At 46.9% G+C, this 26,793-nt stretch overlaps 1 protein-coding gene across 3 annotated transcripts; it reads right to left on the reverse strand.

The window, feature by feature from the left end:
* Positions 1-1,177: 1,177 nt before the first annotated feature.
* PIGU (phosphatidylinositol glycan anchor biosynthesis class U) lies at positions 1,178-22,991 on the reverse strand. Of its 3 annotated transcripts, none has more exons than XM_048962995.1 (12): positions 22,796-22,991; positions 19,809-19,873; positions 18,519-18,578; positions 17,530-17,592; positions 16,102-16,211; positions 14,331-14,431; positions 12,301-12,398; positions 10,110-10,264; positions 9,496-9,639; positions 8,118-8,242; positions 6,089-6,231; positions 1,179-3,013 (listed from the first exon to the last, which is right to left on the reverse strand). In XM_048962995.1, the coding sequence occupies exons 1-12, from the start codon at positions 22,923-22,925 to the stop codon at positions 2,900-2,902; spliced, it is 1,308 nt and encodes a 435-aa protein (XP_048818952.1). In that variant the 5' UTR covers positions 22,926-22,991; the 3' UTR covers positions 1,179-2,899. The 3 variants fall into 3 exon arrangements, with proteins under 3 accessions (XP_048818953.1, XP_048818952.1, XP_048818954.1); XM_048962997.1 differs by lacking the exon at positions 22,796-22,991 and adding an exon at positions 22,405-22,724 and having other exon boundaries at positions 1,180-3,013; XM_048962996.1 differs by lacking the exons at positions 16,102-16,211; positions 17,530-17,592; positions 18,519-18,578; positions 19,809-19,873; positions 22,796-22,991 and adding an exon at positions 14,573-16,096 and having other exon boundaries at positions 1,178-3,013.
* Positions 22,992-26,793: the final 3,802 nt, after the last annotated feature.

The raw sequence follows: 26,793 nt of genomic DNA on the forward strand, positions 1-26,793 counted from the left end.
AGGACAGGGGGGCCTGGTGGCTCCAACATCTCACCTGGCACCCTGTACCAGGAGCATCATTAAAGCTCAGGACCAGGCATCTGGTCTCTGCCTGCTCCCATAAAGGCCATCCTGTCTCAGTCCTTGTCTCTGGCCCCATCTCCTGCCAGGGTTCCACGTAACACCAGCATGCATGGCGTGGGCACCTACTGAGTTCAGTGCTGCCGGATCCCATCTTGCCATGGAGATGTGCCAGCTGTGAGGGTTCATTCACATGAGGAGCCTCCCTTCAATTCTAAGAAAAAAGACCTTAAGGGAGTAAAATCTTTCAAGGCTCTTTCAGAATTGAGCTGCCACAATTTTCCTTTCTGCCAAAGGCCATAAATGTATACTGAGGATCCACCAAGCATTTGCATGCCTTTCTGTTTAGGAGCAAGGATGCTCAGTGCGTTTCACCCACCGCGTGCCCTCCTGTACACCATTATCCCTGCTCAGGGCTGCTTTTGCGTGCCAATTTGGGAGCTGCCTCCCAGGAGACCCAGCAGGAGCCAGCCCCAGAGCAGGCCCCTGGGCACGGCCACAAAGCTCAGCTGCTGCCTGCAGCTCTGAGCTGCAGTCCTGTCACCTCCTGTCACTGCAGCCAGCACTGCCTCCCTCCTGACAAGCAACTTATTTTCTATTTTGGGGAAGGAAGGAGGGAGCTGCAAAATGGGTGCTGAGTGGAAGACACACCTGCAATTACCTGTGCCTGTCCTCTCCATAGCCACAACACACCAGTCAGCCCAGTTTGGTGCTGGCAGCCCCACACCTCCCCTGGTTACCCCATGGCGATGCCTCGGGGGGGGGGGGGGGGGGCACTTCTTTGGGCAGTGACTGCTTCCTGAGCTGGACTGTGAGCATCTGCTGGGCAGACCTATCTGCAGCTCTGGTGTTCCCAGTGCCTTCCACGTATTTCCCAGTAGCCACATTTTGCATTCCTGTTTGCCCTTTGGTGCTGTTCAGAGCCTGCTAGTTACTTTCTGACTAAGCCCAGCCCCTCGGCTCGGAGCTACTTGGCCTGGAGCTACTCTTCCTGGTGGGGATGTGCCCTCTGTCCCCTCCCTGTACCAAAGTAAAACCAGCCCTGGGATTCCCGCAAAGCACAGGTCACACCCTGAGCGCCAGGTGACAGACTGCGCTCCTCCCTCCGCCCCTGTTCAACACAGAGCAGGCAAACGACTCCTAAAACTTGCACAGTTTATTGTGCTCTTTGCCATGCCGCACGGGGCAGCCCGGAGCAGCCGTGCCTTCGCGACCTGCGGCCCAGGGCTGCAGCATGGGGTGGCTGAGCCGGACTCACAGTAACACCCCCCGGCAAAAGCGCTAACAGCAGTGCAGTAAGGCAAAATTTTTAACTGTTAAAAAAAACCACAAGATTTGTTCATAAAACTGCCTGGGGAGGGCCTGGGCACGCCGCTCTCTCTGTTGCTCTGGGCCAGGCAGTCTTGTTTCCATGCTGACAAACCACCAGCCTTTCCGCTTTTTTCTCCGCACGGCTGAGGAGCAGCGGCCGCTCCCTGCCCCAGCACTGCAGAAGGCTTTCAACACTATGGTTAATGGCCCAGTGCCACGTGCAACCAGCAGAGCCCTGGGGATTCCCTCGGTGGGTCACATTCATGGGGTCAGCAGCAGCAAAAGCTCTGGAGAAAAGGTGTGAACACAGGGAAAGCAGCAGGGGAGCTGAAAGACAGCATGTTACAGAGCCTTCCACACACAGCAACAAGATACCTCCGCTGTGTGTGCAAGAGTGTAACACTGCCGTGACTATCCGTATGGTTAAGCTGCTGTGAAACACCTGGAGCCCAACAACTCTGTAACAGTGCAGTCCAAGGCACCTTCTGAGTTTGGTCTGTGGGGAGATCCTGACACCTCCTGGTCCCCAGCCCAGGCAGGCAGCTTGCTTGTTTCATGTGTGTGCTGCTGCCCCAAGCTATCACAACAGCGTAGTGCAAGCCCTGCATTGCCAAGCTTTGTTAACACACAGAAATAAGGAGCAGTAGGAGACTACCTGCACAGCAGCGTTTCTTCTTCTGAGACCCTGCCACGTTTCTGTGCAGCTCCTCACAAGGAAGCATCCACTCAACAGGATAGAGCAGCTACCCACTACCCACACTGTAGTAGGAGACTATCTGCACAGTAGTGTTTCTTCCTCTGAGAGCCTGCTGTGATTCCCTGCAGCTCTTCACAAGGGAGCATCTACTCATAAAGGGGTCGAACACTTGCACACTGCCCCCTGCTCCTGCTTTCCTCTAGTTCCAGTTCTCAGTAGTGACGTGAGTGCCAAGAGCTCCCACAGCAGCAGCTCCTCCTTCCAACAGTTCATCCTTGCTCACCTACTTGCTTTAAAAACTGCCCCTGTGCCTGAGCACATGGTTTTTCCAGAACCCGCAACAGCAGGCAGGCCTTTGGCACAGGCACCCAGATGTTCTCATGTCAAACAGGAGCATTACCAGTAAAAGCTGTGACAGGGAAATTTCCAGGAGAAGCAAACATTTTCAAGAAGCAGTGACGTAAAGAAAACAGTTAATGGTCTGAGCAGTTTCTGGTCCAGAGATCGAGCCCTGTTTTTAGCTCAAATGCTTGCTCCAGTTCCTGCTGGACTGCCCAGAACTGATGGCTGAGGTCTCAGTGAAAAGCACAGCTGAAGGAAGAAGGGAGATTCTCCGGTGAAGGTTCTTCTTGCAGCTCTTGCAGCTCTCAGCCTGCACTGTGTCCGCTGCTGCAGAGGGTGCTCCCAGAAGAACCGCAGCCCATTCTTTCGGTAGGTATCATCCCCAAAGCCAGACCTCATCCAGGGAACCTTCCCCACCCACCCCATATACACCCAGCTTCACATGTTCCTTAAAGTAGTCCATGGCCCAAGAAACAGTGGATTCAACCCTTACTTCAAAACAAGCATGGCCTCTGTCCCATCCTGCCTTGTCAGATGGAGTCCATGAGTGAGGTAGTACTCCCGCCGGAGGAAGGCATAGAAGTAATCCGAGATGAGCAGGATCTGCAGAGAGATGATCAGACACATCAGGGATGCAACCAACGGGACACGCTTGTGACAAAGGGGTTTAAGAAGCTCCTAGCTGTTCATCACAAGGCTTTGTGATCCTGTGAACACTCCTTAGCCACTGCCTGACTGCACAAAACCAAGGGAGGCTTTAATTTATCTAATTATTTTACTACCAGTGTGCTTTCAGATACCTCACCTACAGAGACAATAGTTCCACAAATGTCCAAAATGTATGACAAAAGCAGGCCATCTGTGCTGCAGCTTTACAGACTGCCCCTAAGCCTCACCACAGGACTCCTTCCATGCAAATGCTGTCATGCAGCTCAACCCAAATGCTCCAAGTCTCCTGCTGCAGACTGCAATTAAGTACTTTTAAATTGTGGTTGTTTTTCTGTTGCCATTTCTACTCAGGAAGGGTAAGAATCTTCCAGGCAGTGGCAGAAATACCACAGCTTCAGAGGTTAGCTTCAGCAAACAAGTTTTAATAGTCTAATGATCTACACCAGACTAAGGGCTGAAGGGAAGAGCCGAAAACTCCAGACTACAGCTTCATGTAATCTAGGAGCATCACTGGCTAAGAGCAGCTCCATCACTTTCTGCCTCCCTGCTGTCCTGTCCTCTCCATGAGGCAGACAATCCTGCACTGCTCACGGACAGCTGGCTGAACATGAGCCAGCAGCGTGCCCAGGTGGCCAAGCAGGGCAACGGCATCCTGGCTTGTGTCAGAAACAGCAGAGCCAGCAGGCGTGGGAGGTGATGGACCCTCTGTACTCAGCTCTGGTGGGGCCACACCTCACGCACTGTGCTCACTGTTGGGCCCTTCACTGCCAGAAAAACCTGCAGTGTGTCCAGAGAAGAGCAGTGAAGCTGTGAGAGGTCTGGAGCAAAAGTGTTATGGGGAGCAGCTGAGGGAGCTGGGATCGTTCGGCCTGGAGAAGAGGCACAGGGGAGACACTGTAGTAAGGAGAGTCGGCCTCTGCTTTTGTCATACATTTTGGACAGTTTGTGGAACTACTGTCTCTGTAGGTGAGGTTATCTGTGAAAGTCACAAGGTGACTTGTGATGGGATGAGAAGTAGTGGACTTAGTTGCACCAGGGGAGGGTCAGGGTGGATATTTGGAAGAATTTATTCAGAAAGAGTGATCAGACATTGGAACAGACTGCCGAGGGAGGTGGCAGAGTTGCCGTCCCAGGGGGTTTACTAGAGAAGGGTATGCGTGGCACTGCAGGACACGGCTTAGTGGCACGGCAGGGATGGGTTGACACTGGACTAGATTACCTTAGAGCTCTTTTCCAATCTTTAGGATTTTATCATTCTAATTGACCTGATGCATCAGTAATGCCACTTGTCATTCAGTCTCCTACAGTGCAACCCTTCCTCTCCATCTGAAAACACATCACATAACCAGAGAGGGAAACCTTTTCAGTGCCAAACCAATTTCCGTCCTAACGTCCAGCTGCCATTAGCACCTTGCTTTGGGGTGACACACCTGGGGAACTCACACTGGGGACAGCTTCACCTAAGTATGCTGCAGTGCTAAGAGGATGGAGGAGGGCACAGCCAGGCTGCTCAAGCTACTGTTAAAGGCAGCTGCCCGTCTTTAAGGTTCAGTGGCAGAAAGGGAGGATATGGAGGATGGAGTGAAATCCAAGGGAGAGAGAAAAGGGCTGCACACTGCTGGGCTCAGAGAAGAAAGTTGGAAGGAGAACAGAGAAAGGTAGTGGTGCTCACAGAAAAGGGTGAACAGCAGAGCTTATTTTGTCTGCTTGTTCTGCTTTACTGACTACATGAGATGCTCCATTTATACTGATACTAATAGTAATACTATTAATAGTTGATTTTGTTTTCAAATAAATATTTCTGCAGATGTCTTAATGGGAAAAGAAGGAACTGGGATTGGCAGGGATGAAGGCTAGTTCTTTCTCACAAGAAAATCAAGAGAGAGACTTTTTCTCTGTCTGCATTGGCACAAAGCACAAGTCCTTGCAGGACCTGCTATGATTTTCTCAGGTAGGAAATACAATCCTTTTCGGTCAAATGACATGGAAGTTTTACCATTCCTTTCACTCTTCAGCAAGACATGGTTAGAGAGCTACTGAATCACTACAGTTTCCTAAGAGCCCTTCTTATTAGCATCTCCATCTCCCCCTTCCACGCTGGATGTGGCTCTGGGCAGCCTGGTCTAATCGCTGGCAATCCTGCCCATGGCAGTGAAGTTGAAACTAGATGATCATCATGGTCCTTTTCAGCCCAGGCCTTTCTATGATTCTATGATCTCTGTTCTCACTCCACTCCCTCTTCTTGCTTTTACAGAACAGAGTTTTACAGCACAGTGTTCATTCCCATTTAACAAGGGGTTGGGGATTTCCAGTCTCTGGCAAAACTGCTCCTTTAGTTGTAGAAGACGTAGGAGATACAGACAAATGTGAATGGCTGAGGTACATAAAAAATCAACTTTAAAATGAAATGAACATAAAATTGTTCCAGGACGTGGGGAGTATCTGCAGCCCATATCAACTAGCAGAGAAGAGGAAGGACTTAAAAAAGGTCATAGCAGCTGGGTATATCAGACCTCATCCTCCAGGATTGCTAAGCTCTGTTTCTCCTGAGGCCAGTGGAAGTCACACAAGTAGAAGGGCACAGCCCTGAGAGAAGGAGGGAGAGCAAGGCCTGCACATGCCCAAAGCCCCGCATTTCACTGAGGTGAAAATCTGGTGCCATGCCCAGTGTTAGAGCAGTTCTCACTTGTCTGCTGTGGGGTTCCACTGCTGGTGCCCTATACTATTTTCCATTTTCCCTTCTCTACTCTCTTTATCACAAGTGCTATTTACCCTGCCATACTGAAATGCTTTTCCTTTGCTATCAAGCGTTGCATTGTGTAACTTGTGGTGTATTAAGCTGTAGTTTAAATACCACATGAATTCTCTCCTGTTAGTGTGCCAGAAAGTGAGGTGAGGCAGATTTCAGCCAGAACAGAGAAGCGGGAAGCTGCTATGCAGGATGATAAGGGATGCAAAGAGCAGGCACATCCTGCAGAATTATTCACTGGTTTCCTTCACTCTACTAACCTGCCCTATGTTGAAAGTCAACGTGATGGCGTAATAAAAATTGGAATTGGCACTTCCTGCAAAAATCCAGAGATGCCACAAAACAGGGAACAGGAGGGAGCAGGCGATGAGCATACATGACAGGATGAAGATGTTCCGAAGGACTGCAAAAGAAAAAAAAAAGCAGTTAGCATTATGCATTACTGAACTGCCATGCTCATGCAACAAGCATGGGCATCTCGGCTCTCTGCAGTGGGGAGAGGCACTTGGCAACTCACACTTCTCTGCAATAACCAAACTTTTACAGTTTGGACAACTCCCTGGGAAGCTTTTATAAGACATCCTCTTTAAAATAAACAATTCTGCCCTTGCTTGACCGTGGCCCCTTCGTTTGTAGCTCCTTCCTTCTAGGTTCTGCACTTCCAAAGATCAACTCTTCCACTGAGGACTTTTGTTTTCTTCGTGTCTACCCTACAGACAGCATTTAGTAGTTTGGAGAAGGGTCTTTCCATCAGCATCAAGATTCAGAAAACAGAGCATGCCAATCCCTAGCCCCATCAAGCTGACTATCTGGACAAAAAGCGAATTCATGGACCAAAGGAAAAAGACATACTGCCTGAGGAGATGGTAAGGAAATTAAAGCACCATCAAGGAAAACATTCATATAGGTCTGAGAATCCTTTAGGAGGTGGAAGTGCAGCCAGAATCCATTAGCCTGCATGAGGATGTACGTATCAAACGGCCAACAATCAAGCACAACTTTGTCAAAAAGAGCTCGGAACTACTAAGGCAGAAGAGATTTTGTTTTCTGTATAGTTTATCCTGGCAGTCATCCTGCTGTGCCTGGCTGTAGCTCAGCCAACATCCCTGAAGTTAACAAAAAGAATCCCGATCATTCTGCAGCTGGAGGGAGCTATGTGACATTTGATGAGCACTGCCACACCTTCACGTCTATCTTTTCAAGCTTCTTGTTCCACAGTTCTGTTCACTCACTGTGGGATGGGAGCAGGTGACAGGTGACTGTCCCTCTCATACTCACACTCCCCTCCTTCTGTATGCTTGGAACACGCAGCTCACTGAAGCTGAATCAGGATTTCCAGAAGTGTGCCACCTCGTATAGCTGCAGCATGCTCAGGGCTAGCTTGAGGCTTCCTGCCCTAATTTATTGCAGCTGCTTCACCTTAGCTTTCACTAGTCTGAAACCAATGGGGTGGATGGTCTCCAAGTCAGACAATGTCCCACTCACTCCCTACTACTGATGCTACAGAAGATGAGCATCAAACCCAACATACCCAAACTCTCTTTACTCCTCATTATGTCTCCTGCTACCAGGCAGACTGGCTGCCTTACACCAACCCAACTCTGTTTAGAGGAGGCTGCAGTAAAAGCTCAGGGCAGACTGACAGTGCTGGTGAAAGCTGTTTGTTTAAGCTGACTTTGGCAAGTAACACCAGGAAAACACATTTATAAAGTGCTTGCAGAAGAACTGCACTTGGCAGGCTTGCAGCAGGTTCTACAGTCAGAGCTTGAAAATCATCAGGTAGCTCTCTGGTGACTTACAGAAACAAAGAGGTGAGAATTAAAAAAAAAAAAAAAGACAAATTCAACTGACGTAATTCAGTTGCTTTCACTTGAAGCAAACAAGCACATGTAAACCAAAGAACTGCTGCAAGGTGTGGGACTGTATGTAAGGCCTGCAGACTCATCAGTTGCAGGAGCAGCAGTCAAATTACATAGCCTTAATGGGCAGCATGAATGTACTTGACACAAGCCACATCCTTCCTACAGCACTGTAAGAGGTTCTTACAAAAATATCTTAATTCAGAACAACTTCGAGAGAAGGAGAAGGTAATGTACAAATGAAAATTCCTTCTGTGACTTCTTCCAACCCTAATCCCAAACATAAGGTAGAGAATTTATCACCGGCAATCAAGGTTTCCTTCACAGGAGGCTACAAGAGCCTACAGGTTTGGATTTGGGTTAGTGGTGGCAGTTACTGGACTGACAGCTTCCCATTCCGGAGGAGAACAATCAAACACAAAGAACTTACACCTGTAAAGGTGGCTCCAGACTGGGAGGAAAGCCATATACAGTGCAACATCTCCCACTGTGGGATAGGACTTGAAGATAGAAATGATTGCGAGCTGGACAAACATGAAGAACACAGGGTGTTCCCTGGAACAGAAAGACAAAAGGGTTAAGAGGATGCAGTAGGTTCTCTGGAATGGAAATAAAGATCAGCAAGAGCACAAACATACTGTGGGTCAGGCTTTTAGAGTCTTTAGGACCCTGTTGTTCTCTGCAAGCAAGCCTCTCAGTGCTGGGTGGGACAGACTGAGCTGCTTTGCAGGGAAGCAGCACAAGAGGATGCCCATTTTCTCAGCTGCAGAAGCCTGTTGGAAAATGCAGCCCCTCCCCCCAGTTCCCCTACAGCACTCCAAGCATCTTGATTTCAGGCTGTAAGCAGGCATTTTCTTATGCTGAATTTGCAAGAGAAAGTCATGTGTTACTGTCTGTGTCCACAGGCTACTTTTAGCTTTCCACACACATAAGCAGCAGGATGGGGTTCCAGCAGGGGCAGGAGTGACTGCTGTCTCCACAGACACCTGACATGGTTTAGGAAAATGGTATTTCCATCTCCAAATCTAAGTGCATATTACTAAGACAGCAATGAGGCTTTCCAAGGCTGTACAGCAGTAGTACGTTTCTCAGCCATAGCCTTGGTGAGAAGGGGACTTTGTGTGTTTTTCAGTCCAACCTGCTCCTCAGAGCAAAGTCAATGCTGAATTCAGGCCAGACTGCTTGGGGCTTTGTTCAGTGAGACCTAGAAAACCTCCAAGGAGGGTTTCCAAACCACAGGGCCCTACTCCAATCTGTGACTGCTGCCAAAGTGATAAACTGTTCTCCTTATATCCAGTTAGAATCTCCTTTCTTTCAATTTACAACCATTGTCTTCTGCTGTACACCTCTGCAAAAGACTCTATCTTCTCAGAAACCTCCTCTTAGGCATTGAAAGGCTGTTATCAGACATTCCCTAAGACCTTCATTCTGCAGACTAAAGCTCTGTCCCTCAGTTCCTCTCTACCCTCCAGCCCACTGACCACCTTTGTGGTCCTTCACTGGACTTGCTCAAGCTTGTCAACTTCCTGTTGTCAACTTCTCTACTGAGAAGCTGAAAACTAGAGGCAGTATTCTAGATGGAGTTTAATGAGCACAACCACTCCTGTGACACGTGGCTGAACAAGAGGTATTTCCCCTTCCATTCCATCACAACATAATAGAGGGGAAGAGTAAAACTTTGGGAAATGAGGAAGATAGGCTCCATTAAAAAAAGCCCTTTTCATGCTCATAGATTCAGACTGCGATGTCAGCCTTATAACCACTGCACGACTGTGAGAATTAGAAAGCTAATGAAGAAACATACTTACTTGAGCTTTACTGCCAGGGGAATGGTGTAGAAGAACACATTGATTTGAAACACACATACAAAGAAAAGACTGAAGTGTTCAAACATCTCTGCAAAGAAGTACCAGAAAAGGCCAATATTGGGCGTCAGATCTGGAACAGAAAGGCTGAAATTGAAAAAGAAACATAATTTTTAATTGGCTGTTCTCCATGTAACTGCTTCTGTAACATTAATTCAGTGTTGGGTGCTATTGAAAGGAGGGCCTATATTTTAATGTTGTGGAAAAGAAGCCAAAGAGGTGAAAATCTGGAGACAAAAGGGATTAACCCTTTCCTATGCCCCAGCAGGATTTAAACCACTGCTGAGCAGACATTACTCCAGAGATGGAAACTCCACAACTACAGCAGCTCAATAATCAAATCCATTTCCGATCTAATCAGTGGAAAACATCGCCTGTCTTCCTTAATCTTGCTGTTGCTTAATTAACAGGATCAGCCTAATGGCAGGCCTTCTCCACACATACTTTTTGTGTGTTGCCAGTAAAATCACAGATCACATATTCCTTAGGGCAGGGAGCAAGACATGAGTGTGATGCATATGGAGCAAAATAAAACTGGTAACAGTTCTTATACTTACATAAACCCGTAAACAGATGGGATAAAATCCCACGAGTTGAGGAGGAAGAAGGAGAGGCAGATGATCACCACCAGGCTGCACAGGTACAAGGCTGTATACTGCATGGTGAAGAGCCAGAAGCTTTTACTTTTTGGTTTTATTGGTATGAACTGACGCTGAAAACAAAACACAAGGAGGCAAATATTCCTCATCAGTTGGAAAGCCCCAAGAAAGCCCAAAAGTTCAGAACATCATTTGAAACTGACGGAAGAAAGCACCAAACACCGGCACTGCTGCACTGAGATGAGCAGCTTTAAGCACAGTGTGCTCTCCAGTTAAGTTCTATTTCCAGAACTGTGCTTGAAATTGAAGTGTCCAGCCTGGCAGTTTCTGCTCAGTTTCTGCTTTTGTGTGCCTACGATATGGTTCCACTGCCAGCTTTCTCCTCCATGAACCTCCATTGACTGAGGTGACCAAGAGGCACGCTCCATGACCAACTGTCCTGTGATGGCAGCTCCTACCACATGGACTGTGCTCATGTTCTGCTGAAATTAGGGAAAGAGGAGAGCTGATGGGTTCCTCAGCACAACAGAACTGCTGTACAAGGTTGTTCCTTGAAGACAACTGTTACAGCCCTGCCACTGCCACATACCCTGAAAGGTCAGCAACAAGCCCTTGTCACACAACATCACATAGAGGCACCTCACTCCAAAAGATCTGAAGTCCCAGCTGCATTTGTAAAGACATTTGTACACACAGGGGCGATGCCTTGGGAACTGCTCAGCTTTCTCCACCTCCAAGGCACTGATGTCGCTTTTCCATTTGGCACTGGGGTTTGCACTGGCAGGAGATGTGCTGGCCAACTCTAACTGGCACAGGCTCTAGGGAAAGCATGCTCTGTTTCCTCAGTTAGAGTGCATTTAACACAATTTGCTGGAACAATCTGAGCAAATTTACCAAGGATTTTTGGCAGGACAGATTGGAAAGTGCTGGAGAAAAGCTATTTAACTCTGTACAAAAAATTCACAAAAGATTATTTACAAATATAGATAAAAGAACACACACAAGCCTGCTCCGCTTTAAAGTCAGTCACAAATCACTCATTCAAACACCAAAGCACTCGTTGCTGCTTGCAGACACAACACTTGTACTTTTCTATTGCCAAAAGGAAACACAGCTCACACTGAATTTGGAAAAAAATGGTAGCAACTTATAAAATAAATGCTTCTGAAAATTAACTGAAAAACAACGTTGGCTCTGCTGAAATTCTAGTCTTGCAAAGAGTAGCAAAAGACAAACTCCTGAAAAAAGTAAGAGATTGTCAGGAAAAGAGAATGGACAAGAACTGAGTCTCCATCCCTTTCTGAAGCTCAGAGACTTCAGAACAGGTTGTGATGAACTCATAAAGATTAGCTAAAAAAAATGAAGTACCAAGACTGGTATTAACTTAACAGCAGGACTTCCAGATGGTAAAAATCATCAAAATGATCACCAAGTGATCTGTGAATGTGAGATAAGAGTCTTCTGCTAGTAGTTACAGCCTCTCCTTAACCCCACATCAGGATCAGACCGGCAAATTATCAGTGCTCATCAATTCTGACTCTCTGTTAACTCACTGTTTACAACATCACCAGAAGAGCTAAGAGAGAGGTCGGGGGAAGCATGCAGGCACGGTTAGATGGATCCACTGGCTGGCTAACAGCTGCCTCAGCTTTAAACCCTGCCCATGCCTACAGGTGTGCCCATCAGTCTCCTGCTGGAGTGGCTGTGCACCCGTAAGTGACCAAGGTCAGCCCTGCGAGAGCTCACCCTCAGCCCTGATAATGGGGAGGAAGAACGCACAAGGACAACCAGCTGCTTGCACAAGCACATCTTCTGACTTAAATGAAAAATTTCTGAGTTTTTTGAACACACAACTCTTCATTCAAATGCAGCGAGCCATGTCAAAGGAAATTCTCCAGGCCTAAAATCCTTGTTGTCACAAAGAGTGACACAAAGAGTAGCACATATTTCAGGCAAGCTAAAGGCAATCTGTAGACTGCTTTCCACTTCCTTTTCTCTACACACAGGCATCTCCATGAAGGCTTTAAACTTAAACTCTCAGTGGTGTGAGGAGAGAGTTACTTTTTCTAAGGCTCTCCTCCCAACACAAAGAACTGCAGCTGCACACCTACAGTAAGACAACAGAGATCAACAGTTAGCAATCATCTACCTGTAGAAGGTAAAGCAGTGCTGGAGCAAACAACGTGATGGGGTAGAGTGACTGGTATGTTGCTAGGGCCAAGAACACAGCACTGAGGAAGGCACTACCTACAAAAAAAAAAAGAAAAAAAAAGAGTTTATTTGTAAGGGGTATTTAACATAAACAAATTCGCAGATAGGAAATCCAAATGGGAAGAAATGCATAACCCTCTGCAATGGCTTATAAGTATCAGAACACCTCATGAAGGCTAGCAGAATGTGTGCTGGAGAGTGGGCTTTTATCTACATTTTGAACAGACAATGATGTGTATGAGTAAGACCCACTCACTGGTTTCTGTCTCCTACAATTCACACACACAAAGAGATTCATGTAATTCAGTCTATATATGTCTACATTTAGGTCACAATGGCTCTGTTTATCTGTGGGAATGCATTCATTTAAGTCATATCCGCAAGAAACAGCTCTTTGGTGTGTGCCACTCATCATCAGAATGTGTCAGGGACCTCAGCAAAGCTCTGTGAAAGAGTGCAGTGAAAATCTGCAGCTGAAGGAATGAAGGGACATCGGTCCTACTTTACAGATACCAGAACACAGAGAGACACAGAACTGGCACAGGTCTCCCAAGTGGTCTTAAAACCAGCAGTGTCTTTACCAAGGAAGGTTTCTGAGGTGTGACAGGTGGAGCTAACTGCTGAATGTGCTCACTGCCCAACTGCCAACGCCAGAAACCAAGTCCAGAAGGTGCACAACAAAGAACACAAGTACCCAGTGCAGTAGCCTGGTTGTAGCTTTCCACCTTGGAACACTTTATGAAAGTTACCTGTAAAAATGTAGCCTGGAAGACAAGAACCCTGACGTGTTGGGCTAACTGTCAGCCTGTGCCCACTCACTGACATCAAACACTCAGTAAGCTTTTCCCTGCTTCCACCTTGCAAAAGCATCACCTGGCAATGAACTGCCTCTGCTCTACAGTTCTAGCTTCCTAAACACAAACCACCCAATTAATATTTTTTTAATTATTTTTTTAATTAAACTCAGTATTTTATTGTTAAATTCTGCATACATATAAAGAAATGAGTCATTATCTGATATTCTCCCTTTGCCCAGCTTAAACACTAGAGGCTGCCACACTCCCAGTGATGGAGGAGACAAGGGGGACAGCAGCTACAGGTCTGAATGTGACACAGCTGTAAGTCCCACAGTATCAGTGAACTAAAAATCAGGTTAACCAAGTGGATCCCACACACTGGCTTCTGGAAATGCTTCTAAATGGAAACCCCTCCAGCCTCAATGACTTAATCAATGGAGGAAATCTTTCTTTTGGAAATACTCCTAATAACAATCCAGCAGTTTCCTCTGTGATGTCTGGTTCTGGGCACTTCTGGAGACCACAAAAGAGATCAGACCCACCTTTCATGTGACCCGAATGTACTCCTAAAACTTACATGCCCAGTACAAATCACATATGCTAACATACTTCAGCACTGAGGGTTCACAAAACAAACAGAAGCCTCACTTAACACTGGTACAAAGTGAAAGAGCCATTTTGCCATAACCTATTCAATGGGGCTCCGTGAGTCTTTGGTTACTGTTTTACTGTTTCTGCTTCCCCAAAGCTCAGTTAGCTAATTTCAATCCCACATTACGTTTGTAAGTAGAAGTTGCATGTTTTCAAACACAAACTCATGGTGCACATGCTGTGGGTGCATACTCACATACAAAAGAAAGAGCAGCAGAGCATTATGTGCCTCTATGCACAGACAGATTTTTTCATAAACAGAAAACCACGTGAAGTCAGTCAGGAAAGTGGGTAGGTTTTTAGAGGAGAAACTCCAAGTTATGCTGAGACAAAGGGAAGTTTTGACTTATAGTACCTTGGGCTCCTGTGACTTCAGGTCGAACTGAGACACTGCTCCCACCAGGACCTGATGTGTCCCACTCACATATCTGTAGCAAGCATTTTTGTAAAATTCTACATTGATGTTATTTCTCATCATGACAGAAAGACATAAAGAAAGGCTTTTTGTTTATTGTGTTACCTCTTATTGTAGCCAAAATGAAGAATGCAATGACAGTATTGCTGATGGCACAGGTGGACTTTGCCACACAAGACATCACAGTGTAGGGGTTTAACAGATAGCTGAAAAGGGACAAAGCTCAAGTTACATTTACATCATTCAAAGGAGGTAATTAAAGAGATATTCAAACGAAAACCAGATGCAGTTTGCAATTTCTTTTTGTTTATTTACATGCTATGGGTTCCACTCATCACCAAACTCACTCAGGCGAACAGGTGGTTCTATCTGGAGCAAAACCCAGATCTTTGCAGTACAGCCTGAGGCACCATGGCCACAGAGGGCACGCTGGAAAAAAAGGAGATGGGAAGATTTCTAAAATGCCAAATTCTGTCTTATGAAATGACCACCAAAACCTTCCTTGCTTTTCGGAAAGACTGCATTTATCCAGCCAGACCCAGACCCACTGGATCTGAAGCTTTCTGCTTTTCACAGTTACTGGCTCTGAGAAATCAACAGCAGGAAGAAGAAAGCAAGATGGACACAAACCCTTCTGGTGCATGACCAGAAGTTTCCCTCAAACCGTTTGCACCCAAGCACTCCCAGCCTGGCAGAGCAATCACGCAGGCTCCCCATGGCATAATCAGAGCACAGAACTGCCAGCCATGAAATCCGGCCCATTTTAACTGCAGTTACAGAAAGACAGTGAGCCCTGAACGCCTTTACCTTCCAGAACGCAGCTGCACTTCAAGGCTGCCAGCTTCTTCTGGGGGTGGTTTACACAGTGTTCTCCATTAGCTAGGTTCAAAGCCCAGAAACATGCTTGGAAGGCTTAGCAATACAATAAGCAAGATAATGGGATGCTGCCCCTAGTAACAGCTACATCGGTCACATTAATAAGCGGACAAGGCTGATGACTTCCTAATTGCCTTCTTACATAAACCTTGCTCCCACCCCTGAGTGCCAGCTCGCTTTTGCCCGTGTTCCCACAGACACACAGGCCACAGCAAGAAGTGTGATTTAATGACAGCCTTCCTATGAGAACGTGCACCAGTGTGAGGGACACAGAGCAGCCTGCGCTTTGCCAATGTGAAAGGCAAAACTCTACCTTCCTCACCCTGGAAAATTTACAACATTCATGTAAGAAAAAACAACTTTTCTTATGGAAAACTCTAACACAGAATAATTTAAGACAATGATTTACTTAGGTCAAAACCCTCATGAAAAAAAAAATCTTTTATATTATGCTATATATCTTGCTTGTATATTATATATTTTAATTGAAGCTTTCTGAGATCAGAACACATTTAAAATACAGAGGAACACCAACACGTGACATAACTAAACTGACAACCTGGAATGTCTTTGAGCATTACATACATACATACAATTCTGGGAAATGCAACTTGAAATATTAAAAAACATCTTGCTTGAGTGCAGCCAACTCTCCTGACTGAAAAGACATCTGAGATATTTGGCATAGAATCAGCTCTGCCTACACCAGTGTACTGACAAAATAAATGGGAAGTCACCTATGGAGACACAAGGCTCTTCACAGCAATTGCTGACCTCATGCTGCTGAGTGCACTGAGTAAATCTGCTTGTTGGCACCATACGTTCAGGAAAGCATTCGCTTTAAAATCAAGTATTTGGGAATTTTATGTGGAATAGGAAATGCAAGATTTTATGAGAAAAAAAATCTTCAGCAAATGTAGAAGTCCTGAATCGGAAAGAAAAATCCAGAGAGCAGAAGAACCAAAGCAGCCCACTGCAATTGGAAAGAAGCAATACTTACACCAGTGCTACCTTGAGGGGGATGTAGTGCATTTCCATGGGCGTCCGGATGAGCTCAGCCACATCTGGTGCATATTTATCCAGCTCTATCAGGAGCTTTTGCTTTTTGAACTGAACAAGGGAGAATGACCAAAGACTGTCAGGTGAGGAAAGTAATTGTTTCATACCAGTTAGGATCTCCAGTACTACAGAACATACATCAGTTGACTTTGTAACCTCACTGTTCAACACACAAGCCCCAGAGAAACCAAGACACAGAACTGTGCCATCCTGATTATTTCGAAGGTAGATATCCCTATGTCAAACCTGTTCCAGAGATCCCAAAGCTCTCTCTTCAATATACCTTGTATTTGATGCTTTTGATGGAGACAAAGGAGAAATCCAAATTATGAGCTTACTGAACTACGTTGTGGTGAGACAAAAGGAGAGGACACTGACAATAAATTCTCAACAAGTGAAATAACTCACATGGATTTTTACATGTCAGCAGTTCTATTGTGTTATTTCTTCAACCTCAGAGGACAAAGAACAAGCTGGATGGGAGATCACACAGTGCTGTGGATAATGCAGCCTCCCTGTTCACATTAGTGCGCTACCACTGCCCCTCTGGGACAACAGGGAGAACAGCACTGCTTACACAGTTAGAGGAAGCTGGGAGAAATCATTCACCCCCAGAAATAGGTAACTGAAAAATATGATAGAATATTACATAATAGAACAAGTCATGTTTGGTATTGAACTTTCATCTTGCTCTGCACAACAACATATGTCTCCTCAGCATCCTACAAAAATTTGGTCCTTCCTTTACACTTCTCCAGTCTGTCTATTAACTCATGCTGAGTGCAAACACAAGCCATGTTTTATCTTGAAGGCAAGTTCAGGATAAAACATTCCACTTTCTAGCTACAAAATGTATGGAGGATTGTGACAGAGGCTGGACAAATCAATAGTTCAGCAATTAAATTCTGCACACTTTAAACTGCTGCAACAACCAAAGGTGAATTTTCAGTACACGTTTTACATTCTCACACCCCTCCTGGGTATCACAACCCTGGACAGATCAGCATTTCTTTGGATATTGTATTCTGAGGAATTTTTAAATTGTTTTAATTCCTTTCAGATTAAAGAATCAATACTGCAGCAATCATGATTCACATACTGTGCAGTAGCTATGGAAGCTAATTTGCTTCACCCTATAATATGTACACAACAGAATTTAAAGTACTTTAGCTGGTTTACCACATTCAGTCCCTATGTTGTGTTGTTTTTTTTTTATATATCCAAGGGATGTGCTCAGATTTACTGCTAAGTAAATCTGCTTGGTAATGAGGACTGGTTGATGCTGCATCCTATGAGACAGGTTTCTCTGGCACAAGATATTTGTACTTGCTTGGAGAAGAGGACCTGCAACACTGACAAGTCAGCTTACCACAACTTTGTTGTAGTCCTGGACGGCCAAGTAAAGGGCGACAGCTGTTAGTACATCTGTTATCTAAAAAAGCAAATTAAGTAAAACAAGTGAATGAAGAAAAACATATTGGACTCTTCTGCAAACTTGAGAAAGGGCTCTGATCTGACTTGATTAATGAATAAACAAGCTTTAAAAATGCCAACTAGCTTGCTGATCTGTGCGCTGTATTCACACCCCACCAGTGAAAACAGAAGCCATGGGATGTATCAAAGACATCAATATTTGCAGAATAACAGAATGGGGAATTGCAGGGATAACAGAAAATGAATCTGTGTTATCAGGGCATGGCAACACCAGGACAGTGCCCAGCTGGCTAAATCCACCTGCCATGAATCCAGCACGACTGTGCCTATAGCTGTCCTGCACTTCACAGGAAGCAGCAGTGAAGAATTGGTGTAAGCACAACCCAGATGGCTGCTAACCCTGTTACAGACCTGCCAGCAGGGAGCTGGGGACAGAGGCTCCACCAGGTGGTATGTGCAGCCAGCTATGTGATTTCTGTCCTTCTGAATTACACAGGACTCACAGATCAGCTTACAACAAGGGACATTCGAATTACTGAGCCATCTCTGTTCTCTTTATGGCCCTGGATTTCAGCAGTGGGTTTTAATGAGAAACGTGGCAACACAGGGATTGACCTGTAAGAGGTAAACCTTGAAATGTGAAACCAAATGTCAGCATCCTGTCCCACTGAGGGGATATTTAACAAGCCAAGAACTAACAAGCAAACAAAAAAGAAGAAAAAAAAAGAATTTACAGAGCAAGGGAAAAGCCTGAACTTCGGTTTGTACATGCAAAGCTGCCTTTATAATCGAACTGTGAGGTCAACAGGAATTTGGACTACGGGGAGCCTGAAGGTCCCTGATGCTTGCAGGAGTAAAAGGAAAGTCGCGCTCAGCGTTTCACAGAATGGGACTTTTCAAGAGCAGCTTTGCAGGGGCACTCACCATGAAGACCAATTCAGCATATTCAATCAGGAAGTGAAAGAGGTATATTATCAGTGGGGTCTAAGAGAGAGCAGAAGAGAAATCCATGTCAAATAGTGCTCACCTCCATTTGGACAAACCAGCCCGAAATTCGAGGAGAAAAACAAAGCAGCGCAGTGAGAGGCTGCAAAAGCTGACCTTCCTCAGCCTCTTCCCCCTGGCTGTTACTTTGGAGTGAAGTGATAACCAAACCACAATTCACTGAATCTTTTTCTTTGCAAAGTTCTCAACACATTTTATAAAAGACACGCCAACTTGGAAAATCATATTCTATTCCCAACTTTCAATTCTATAGCACAGTGGTAGAGCTGCAACAGAACTATAAAAGAAAAGTTTCAGAAAATCTTTTTTTTCTTTTTTTCTAGAGAATCTCTTTTTTTCCAGTTGTTTGCATGTCTTTTGAAAGCTTTTCCTACACAGCTGGTCACCCTGCTCAGCCTGTTGGTTAGGCAAGCTATTTATGGAGTAAAAAGAAAGCATGTGAAAACAAAGCAGTGGTCCTGTTATTCTCATACCCCCGTAGTTCCAGGGTAAGTAGAGGAGCAGGTTTCTGAATTATTCCTTTGACAGAAAAGCTTAATCTGGAGGTATTACGTTCACATGGTGTAAAATTTGGTCTTCACAGTGAGAAAATAGAATTCTTTTAAAATACTTTTAACATAATGTGATGGTATAACTAAGCATCCATAAATACTTCATGGTCTGGGAGAAAATTGTTTCAGAAAAAATTTACTGAAAAGAAACAAATTTTCAGAGACACCCAAAGCGTGAGACACACGCAGGTGACACCACATGTAAGTGTATGTTCATACCAGTAATGCCATTCAACGGACAAAAGCCTTTGGAGGAACAACTTGCTTTCCAAAATGAGGAATAAGCAATGCATGACTGCACTCAAACCCAAGATGCTGCTATGCAGCAGAATTACATTCCAACTGCCAGCAGCTCTGTATCTCCCTGCTCCTGCCTCTACTCACAGGAACAAAGCATTTTATTTCTTAGAGATTTCCCCTATTCTGGACTCTCCTTACCCACCACAAGTACCACAGTGTCTATCATTTGCTCTCAACAGCTGTTCTGAGAACCATGAGCTACATTTCCTCACTGCGTGGAACTCTTGCAGACACAACTCCACATTTTCTGAAATCTTTGGGACAAGATAAGTCCATCATCTTTTGCCAATCCACATGCAATAAGACTAAGAAATGTGCTGCTAGAATATCATGTTTAAAATAAAGCACGCATACCAACCTCATGAAAAATAGCTCCAGAATATGGTGAGACCCCTAAATCCAGCAGAGCTAATCCTTCGACCACTGAAACATAAAAGAAATCTGCATTAGAATCCTGCAGTGCTGGAAGAGAAAAAAAAAAAACTATAGTTCTCAAAACACCTAAGCTCATAAAAATCTCACACCGAACCACCATCTGAACGGGAGGCACAGAATCTCACACAAGCAACCATCAGCTAGAATTGATTGCTTTCTAACTTCTGCTCTGCAGTCCTGCCATTTGTTTCAGACAACTCAAGATGTTAAGAGATGAAATGTTTTGCAGTTATCTGTATTTATAAATCACATGTATTTACTGATTTTAAGTCACCTATTATGTGACATGTGTATCTACACTGGAGAAATAATTCTGACTGAAAACTTGGAAGAGCAGAAGAGTTCAGGTGGAAGAGACCCACAGTTATCATCGAGTCCAACAGCCTGGTCCCTTGTGCTGGGCCAGGCAGGGAGGGGTTTGCTGCTCCCAGCAGCCATGCACCACTGTGATCTGCACTTGCCACTAGAACAGTGCTGATACAGCACTGGCATTTTGCTCTTGTTGAGCAGCACTGGCACAGCATCAACTCCACAGCTCCAAAAGCTAGCAGGCCGGGGGTGGGCAAAAGGTGGGGAGGGGACATTGCTGAGGCACTGACCTCAACTGAAGGGATATCACACATTGTGTGATGCCACACACACAGTGACAGGAGCTGAAAAGGGAAGAAGGGGAGCTCTCATTAAGAAAATGTCTGTCCACCTGAACAGCCACTAGGCACACTGAGTACCTGGTTCCCAAGATGCAGTTGAACTTAGCTTGCTGACTGGGAAATAAAGACCAGGGCACACTGCTGGCTCCTGCTGTGCGTGCTGCCACCAGCGCCCCCAACCCCTTCCTGCTAAGCTGCTCCAGCCACTGGCTCCCAGGCTGTGCCTGTGTCCTCACTGTTCTGTCCCCACTGCACAACACAGCATTTCCCTTTGCCAAACGTCATGCTGCTGGTGACGGCCCGATGCTCCCACCTGTCCACATCCCCTGCAAGGCCTCTCGTCCTTCCAGGGAGCCAGCAACCTCCCAGTTCAGTGCCATCAGCAGCCATGCTGAGGATGCACTCCACACCCAGGTCACTGACAGAACTGTTTGAATAAGACTGACCCTAAAGCTGGGCCCAGAGGACAGTGCTAGTGACCACAGGCCACAGGCAGGTGCAGCCCCATTGCCAATGGCCCTCAAAGCTCTACCACTGAGCCGGTTCATCACCCAGTGCAGCATGGAGCCATTTGTCACACAGCTGAACAATCTGTCAAAGGATGCCATGAGGGACAGCAACAAAGGCCTCACTGAAATCCAGAGAAACTGCCTCCACTGCCTCCCCTTCATCCACCAAGCAGGTGACCTCCTCATGGTATATGAGGTCACCAAAATACAAGGCAGGACTTCCCCTTCATAAGCACCTGCAGACTGTGCCTGATACCAGCTTTGTTCTTTAAGTGCCTTCAGTATCCCCCAGGACAGTCTTCTCCATCACTTCTCCCTGGACTGACAGGTCTGGAGGACCCTGGCTCCTTCCTTGTGTCCTTCTGGTGGGTGGGTGTGATGCTGGCTGTCTTTGACCACAGTCCCCACATTCCCAGTACCTTTGGTAAATTGCTGGGAGGAGTCCCACAGTAACACCCCTCAGCACTCTGGGCTCACTCCTGACAGGCCCCGAAGACTTCCGAACATTCTGCTGATACAAGTGCACCCTTTTAGTCATCACAGGTGGAAAGCCACTGTTTCCACAGCATTAAATGCCCCCACCTTTTCCTCATGCCTACTTATTAAGTGACCATCTTCATCAAGTATCAGTCCAGTGCTTTCTTAGATCTCGTCTTGCTGCTGACACACATAAAAGAGCCTTTTCTCTTGTCTGACACCACACTGGCCAACATCAACTCAATTTGAGCTTTGTTTTTCCTCATTTTCTCTCTGCAGATGAGAACTGCAGCTCTACACTCTCCCTGTGAAGCCAAACTTTCTTCCAGAGGTTGTGTACTTTCTCTTCCTGCCCGTTCAGCCAGGCAGCCCTCTGCCCCACCTGCTTGTCACACAGTGGATAGCCTGTTTTTAAAAGATGGTTCTTGAGAGGCATTCAATTCTGGTGGGCACCTGCACCCTCAGGAGTGGATCCCCAGGGTACGCCTATAACTAGATCCCTGAGAGGCTTACAGTGCAATTTGAACTATGCTACCTCATTATGTGTAGAGGCCTCAAATGAATAAAACGAGATGGAGAAATGAACAGATTACAGGAAGCAACAAGAGGCTTTTGGATCAGCGTATGCTCGAGAAGCAGATTCCATTTCTGCCCTCCAGCTCAGGCCCCTCAGACAGGGCTCCTTCCCAGCTGGAGGTACAGTCTGATGCTCTAAGGTGGGATTTAGAAGGAATCCGTTGCTGTAAGGGCAGTCTGGGGAGCTGTGTTTTGAACCTATGAAGTGCTTTAAAGATCACCAAATGCATTCATGCTTTTTGGCCTTTATTACGCTATGCCACTGTATGCTGCCCCAAACCTGCGGGTAATTTCACCTGCATGGTACCTGGATATTATCTCCCATAGGCAGTCTTTATGCTTGGCTCTGGGCTCAGATGCCTTGATGATGCATGTCACAGAAAATCCTTAGTTACGTCGCAGCTCGGTCTTCGGACAGGGTTCGGATCCGGAGTTGGTAACAAGGTGAGGCCACGAGTGAACACAGAGAGCGGAACAGCGAGCAGCAATGCCAGAACGGCCTGGTTCACGGCGCGGCGCCCGCACGGTCACAGCGCAACGGAGGCGACTCGGTCACAGCTGCTGACGCTCTCCCATCTCCTCCCTGCCCACGCAGGGCCGCCCCAGCCCCGCTCCGGGCTCCGCGTCCCGGCAGCCGCCCGCCCGCCCGCCGGCCTCGGCCCGTCCAGCCGCCCGCGGAGCCCGGCGCGGAGCCTCACCTCGCTTCCAGGCGTTCAACGGCGACGCCACCTCGACCCGCTCGGCGATGAAGGCGGCGAAGCTGGAGCGATACAGCGCGGCCCGCACCGTCACGGCCGCCAGGACCACCAGCACCAAGGGAGCCGCCATCCTCGCGGGCAGACGCCGGCCCGCCGCCGGCTGTAGTTCGCGGGCGGCGCCGTAGAACGGGGCGGCAATGCGGGGCCCGGCCGGGCGGACTACGCTTCCCAGAAGGCCCCGCGCCGCCGCCGCCGCTCCCGACGGCGCTCGGGAACTACGGCGAGCCCTGCGCCGGGCCGGGCGGGGCGCTTCGCGGGCGCTGCGGGGATCCCGAGCCGGTGCCGGGCGGGAGCTGTGGGAGAGGGAATGTTGGTTTTGCGTAACGGCACCAGAACGAAGCTTGTGCGACCGAGTGCCTGAGAGATCGTCGTACCGACACGTTGCGGCTCGGGACCGAGCTTAAAGAGCTGCGTTCTTCAGTAACATCGGGAAAAGAGCGGATCGGATCTGTGCGACGAAGGGCAGGCAGAGGGAGGGTTCAGTGCGAGAACTGATCCCAGCACAGCTAACATGGAAGAGCTAAACGGGAGCACAGGGAACGGGAGCGGTAACCAGGGGCGGGATGTGTGATAAGTCAGAAGTGGGACGGGCTGCGAGGAAGCAGAGCTTGTGGTGGGCGGTAGGACTGGAGCTGCTGCGTCCGTCTGGTCACGGAGCGAGGTAAGGGTCGTGAGGTGTCACTGCGGGCTGGGGAGGCTCTTGAGAGACAGCGAGTGAGACGAACTGCGTGTGGAGAGAGGAGCCTGGATCTGTGATTCCGATACCCTGCAAGGGACACGGCCAGAGAAGGGTGAAGATTTAGACTTGAACTGAAAGAGAAGTCTGGGGAATTATGGGGAGTGATAATGCTGGGCCTCGGAGAGAGGAAGAAAAGCCCCGGGAAACGTTCCTCTGGTAGCCCTTGGGAAGGATGCGGAGATGGGAGGAAAATCCAGTGACTGGGGAAAAGATGAAGGAAAAAGAATTCATTATTGTGTTTTTTTGTTTGGACAAAGGAACTTATTTCAGGGCAGCATGTATTCTGGCCAGAATATGAATCAGGTGGGAATTGGTGTGCAGATTGATAGTGATTTGTCGTTACCTGAGGAATCGTGTTTGAATCCACCTACCTTCCTGTGGAAGGGTGAAAGGAATAAGTCAGACCTAGAGCGTAACTGCCTGGAGCTGATAGAATACCAAACTAAAGTGAGAACTTATTTAGAGGATGTACTCGTTGGCAAAGAGGAATTGTTTTCTTATAGGTGGATCCTCAAGAATGGTGCAGGGGAAGAGGTGCAATGATTGTTGATGGGAGGATTAATGAAATAAAAGAAATGGGAGGGACATGGACTGGCTAACAGTAATGGGAAGGGATTGGCCAACGAGCAGCTCATTAGATAGATCCTGGAAAATAATGCTACCTGTGGAAATTGCAGTGATTCATGTGAAAGGAGATCAGAAGGGGAACCTGGTCATTGCCCTAAGGAATCTACCAGCAGGTGAAAGGGCCCGAGAAGCAATCTTGCAGCCAGAAGTCACAGCGAATCATTTCGCACTTGAGATACCCTTTCCTCCAGAAAGAAGGGCATTCAGTGAAAAGGAGGCTCTTTAAAGGGTTGGGAGCAAAGGAGTCTGAAGGAAGGTGGATAGTCCCTGATGGAAGAGAGATGTTGAATAAACAAGTGATGAGGGAAATTGTAGCCATCTTACATCCAGGAAGTCATAGGGGCGTTCGGATGATGTGTGGTGCCATATTGCGAAAGTATGGGTGTATAGAAATTTTTACAGTAGTCAAACAAGTCTGTGACAGGTGTGTGATTTGTAAGAAGGTTCTTAAGAAAGCCCTATGGAACCAACCCCTGGGTAGGTGAAACCCAGGGCTAAGACCATTCCAACGTGTTCAGGTTGACTTCACCCAGTTCCCCATGGTGGGAAGAGTCATGGTGGACCACCTAACAGGTTGGGTAGAAGCTTTTCCTTTCAACTCCACTAAAGCCACAGTAGTGGCTAAAATCATTTTGGAACAGATAATTCCCAGATATGGGATTGTTGAGAACCAAGATTCTGACTGGGAAGGTCACTTTACTTCTGGAGTTTTACAGAATTTAATGACAGAATTAGGCATATCTTGGGAATTCTGTACCCCTGGCACCCATTGTTATCTGAGAAAGTAGAAAGAATGAATCAGACCCTAAAGTAACAATTATCTAAACTAGTGTTAGAAACTGTGCTACCATGGACTAAATGCTTGCACTTAGAGCTGCTGTGGGTCAGAACAGCTGCATGGAAAGATGTGGGAGTCTCACCATAAGAAATGCTCTTTGTGTACCCCACCTGGCTGTCTTTATCCCTCCTCAGGAACCATGGCCTATTGGCTCAAGCTCCACCACTAGAGTCTGTTGTTCATAGGTTTCAATCCAAAGACTCAGTATTGATCCAGACTTGGAGAGAAGCCAAGCTCCAACCTGAGTGGAGTGGACTCTTACAAGTTCTGCCGATCACAGAGACTGCTGTTTGAACCACTGGAAAAGGATGGACTCATTATACACGAGTTAAACAGCCAACTGACCCACCCTCAGACTGTGGGGACCGGCATGTTCAAACCACTGATGGTCCCCTACGAATCTTTGTAAGAAAAATGCCCTTGTCTGTCTCCTAGCCCCAGCCATTGGTAACATGTTAAAAAGGGGCCAAATCGTGGTATCAGTGGTGGTGATGACCAGTCTCAGAGAAATCGAGGGCACAGGTGGGAGGAGGATGATCAAGATACCCTGCGAAATCATTGGTGAATGTAACCAAGACCGAGGTACCCCAGAATATTCAGTTTGACACTTGTCAGGTGTTAGGCTGAGGAGACCTGGAGGCTCAGTGACAGCTAACTAATGAGAATAAATACCTCTGCCCTGAGAATCTGGAGCAGGTATATAGGGGACCACCATGTCCCGGATGGAGTAATGTGGTGGACCACCACCTATAATGGATGGATTTACACACCAAGTTCGTCCAACTCTATTGGAGCTTTGAAAAATCAAGTCAGCATATTTAAAGGGACTGTTCAGCCAAATTGCAGCCCCTGCAGTGTAATCCATTAAGGATAATGATTAGAAAGGCTGACAATTTGTCGGCCACACTTACAGTTTGGGAGCAGATGTGACAGGAAGGACCTAGTAGCAAGATTTAGGGTAGCAGTAAAGGAACCACAACCCAACATGACTAACATTACATTGGAGAAGAAAGACCCTGTAGATAGGGAGAGAAGTCATCTCACTAACTCCATTGTAACTGTTAAGGAAATAAAAGACCTCTGACAGATGTTCCAGGTAAAAACTGGGTATGGTGACCCTAATTTCTGGGTAGAATGGGTAAAATATACCATCCAGAGTCTCAGTCATAGCAAGTGTTATGCTTGCGCCTCGGGGCAGCCATCTGCCCAGGTGGTCCCCTGTCCATTGGGAGGGACCAGGGATCTCCTAGGAATGGAACACATGATTGCACTCTATCAGGAGAAAACTGCCTGGGGAAATGAGGCTTGCAAGTCTCCCTCTCTCTTCTGTCCTTCCCTCCATAGCAGTGATACCAGGGTTCCCCCTATGCTCTCCACAGCTGTTGGTCACCATACAGTTTGTCTCTCTCCACAGGGTGTGAACGCTACCAGGCCCTTGGGCAAATGTGTCTTGTGCACTGAAACCCTATATGATGGTTTTGATTGGAACTACTTGAGGCTCAGAATCCCCAGGGCAGATTGGTGGTATTGCAGAGGGAAAGCCCGACGGTTCACCTTACCCTCTAAGTTGGAGGGCACCTGAGCACTTATTCATTTAGCCATCCCATTCACCCTGCCATTTGAAAGAGAAAGCCCCTGTACTCCTGTGAGAAATAGGGGAAGTTTAGGAATATCATCTGACAGAAGGATAAATTCTATTGGGGCACCTGAAGGAATCCCTGATGAACATAAAGT

This window comes from Lagopus muta, chromosome 16, assembly GCF_023343835.1.
Source record: "Lagopus muta isolate bLagMut1 chromosome 16, bLagMut1 primary, whole genome shotgun sequence".
Lineage (NCBI taxonomy): Eukaryota > Metazoa > Chordata > Aves > Galliformes > Phasianidae > Lagopus > Lagopus muta.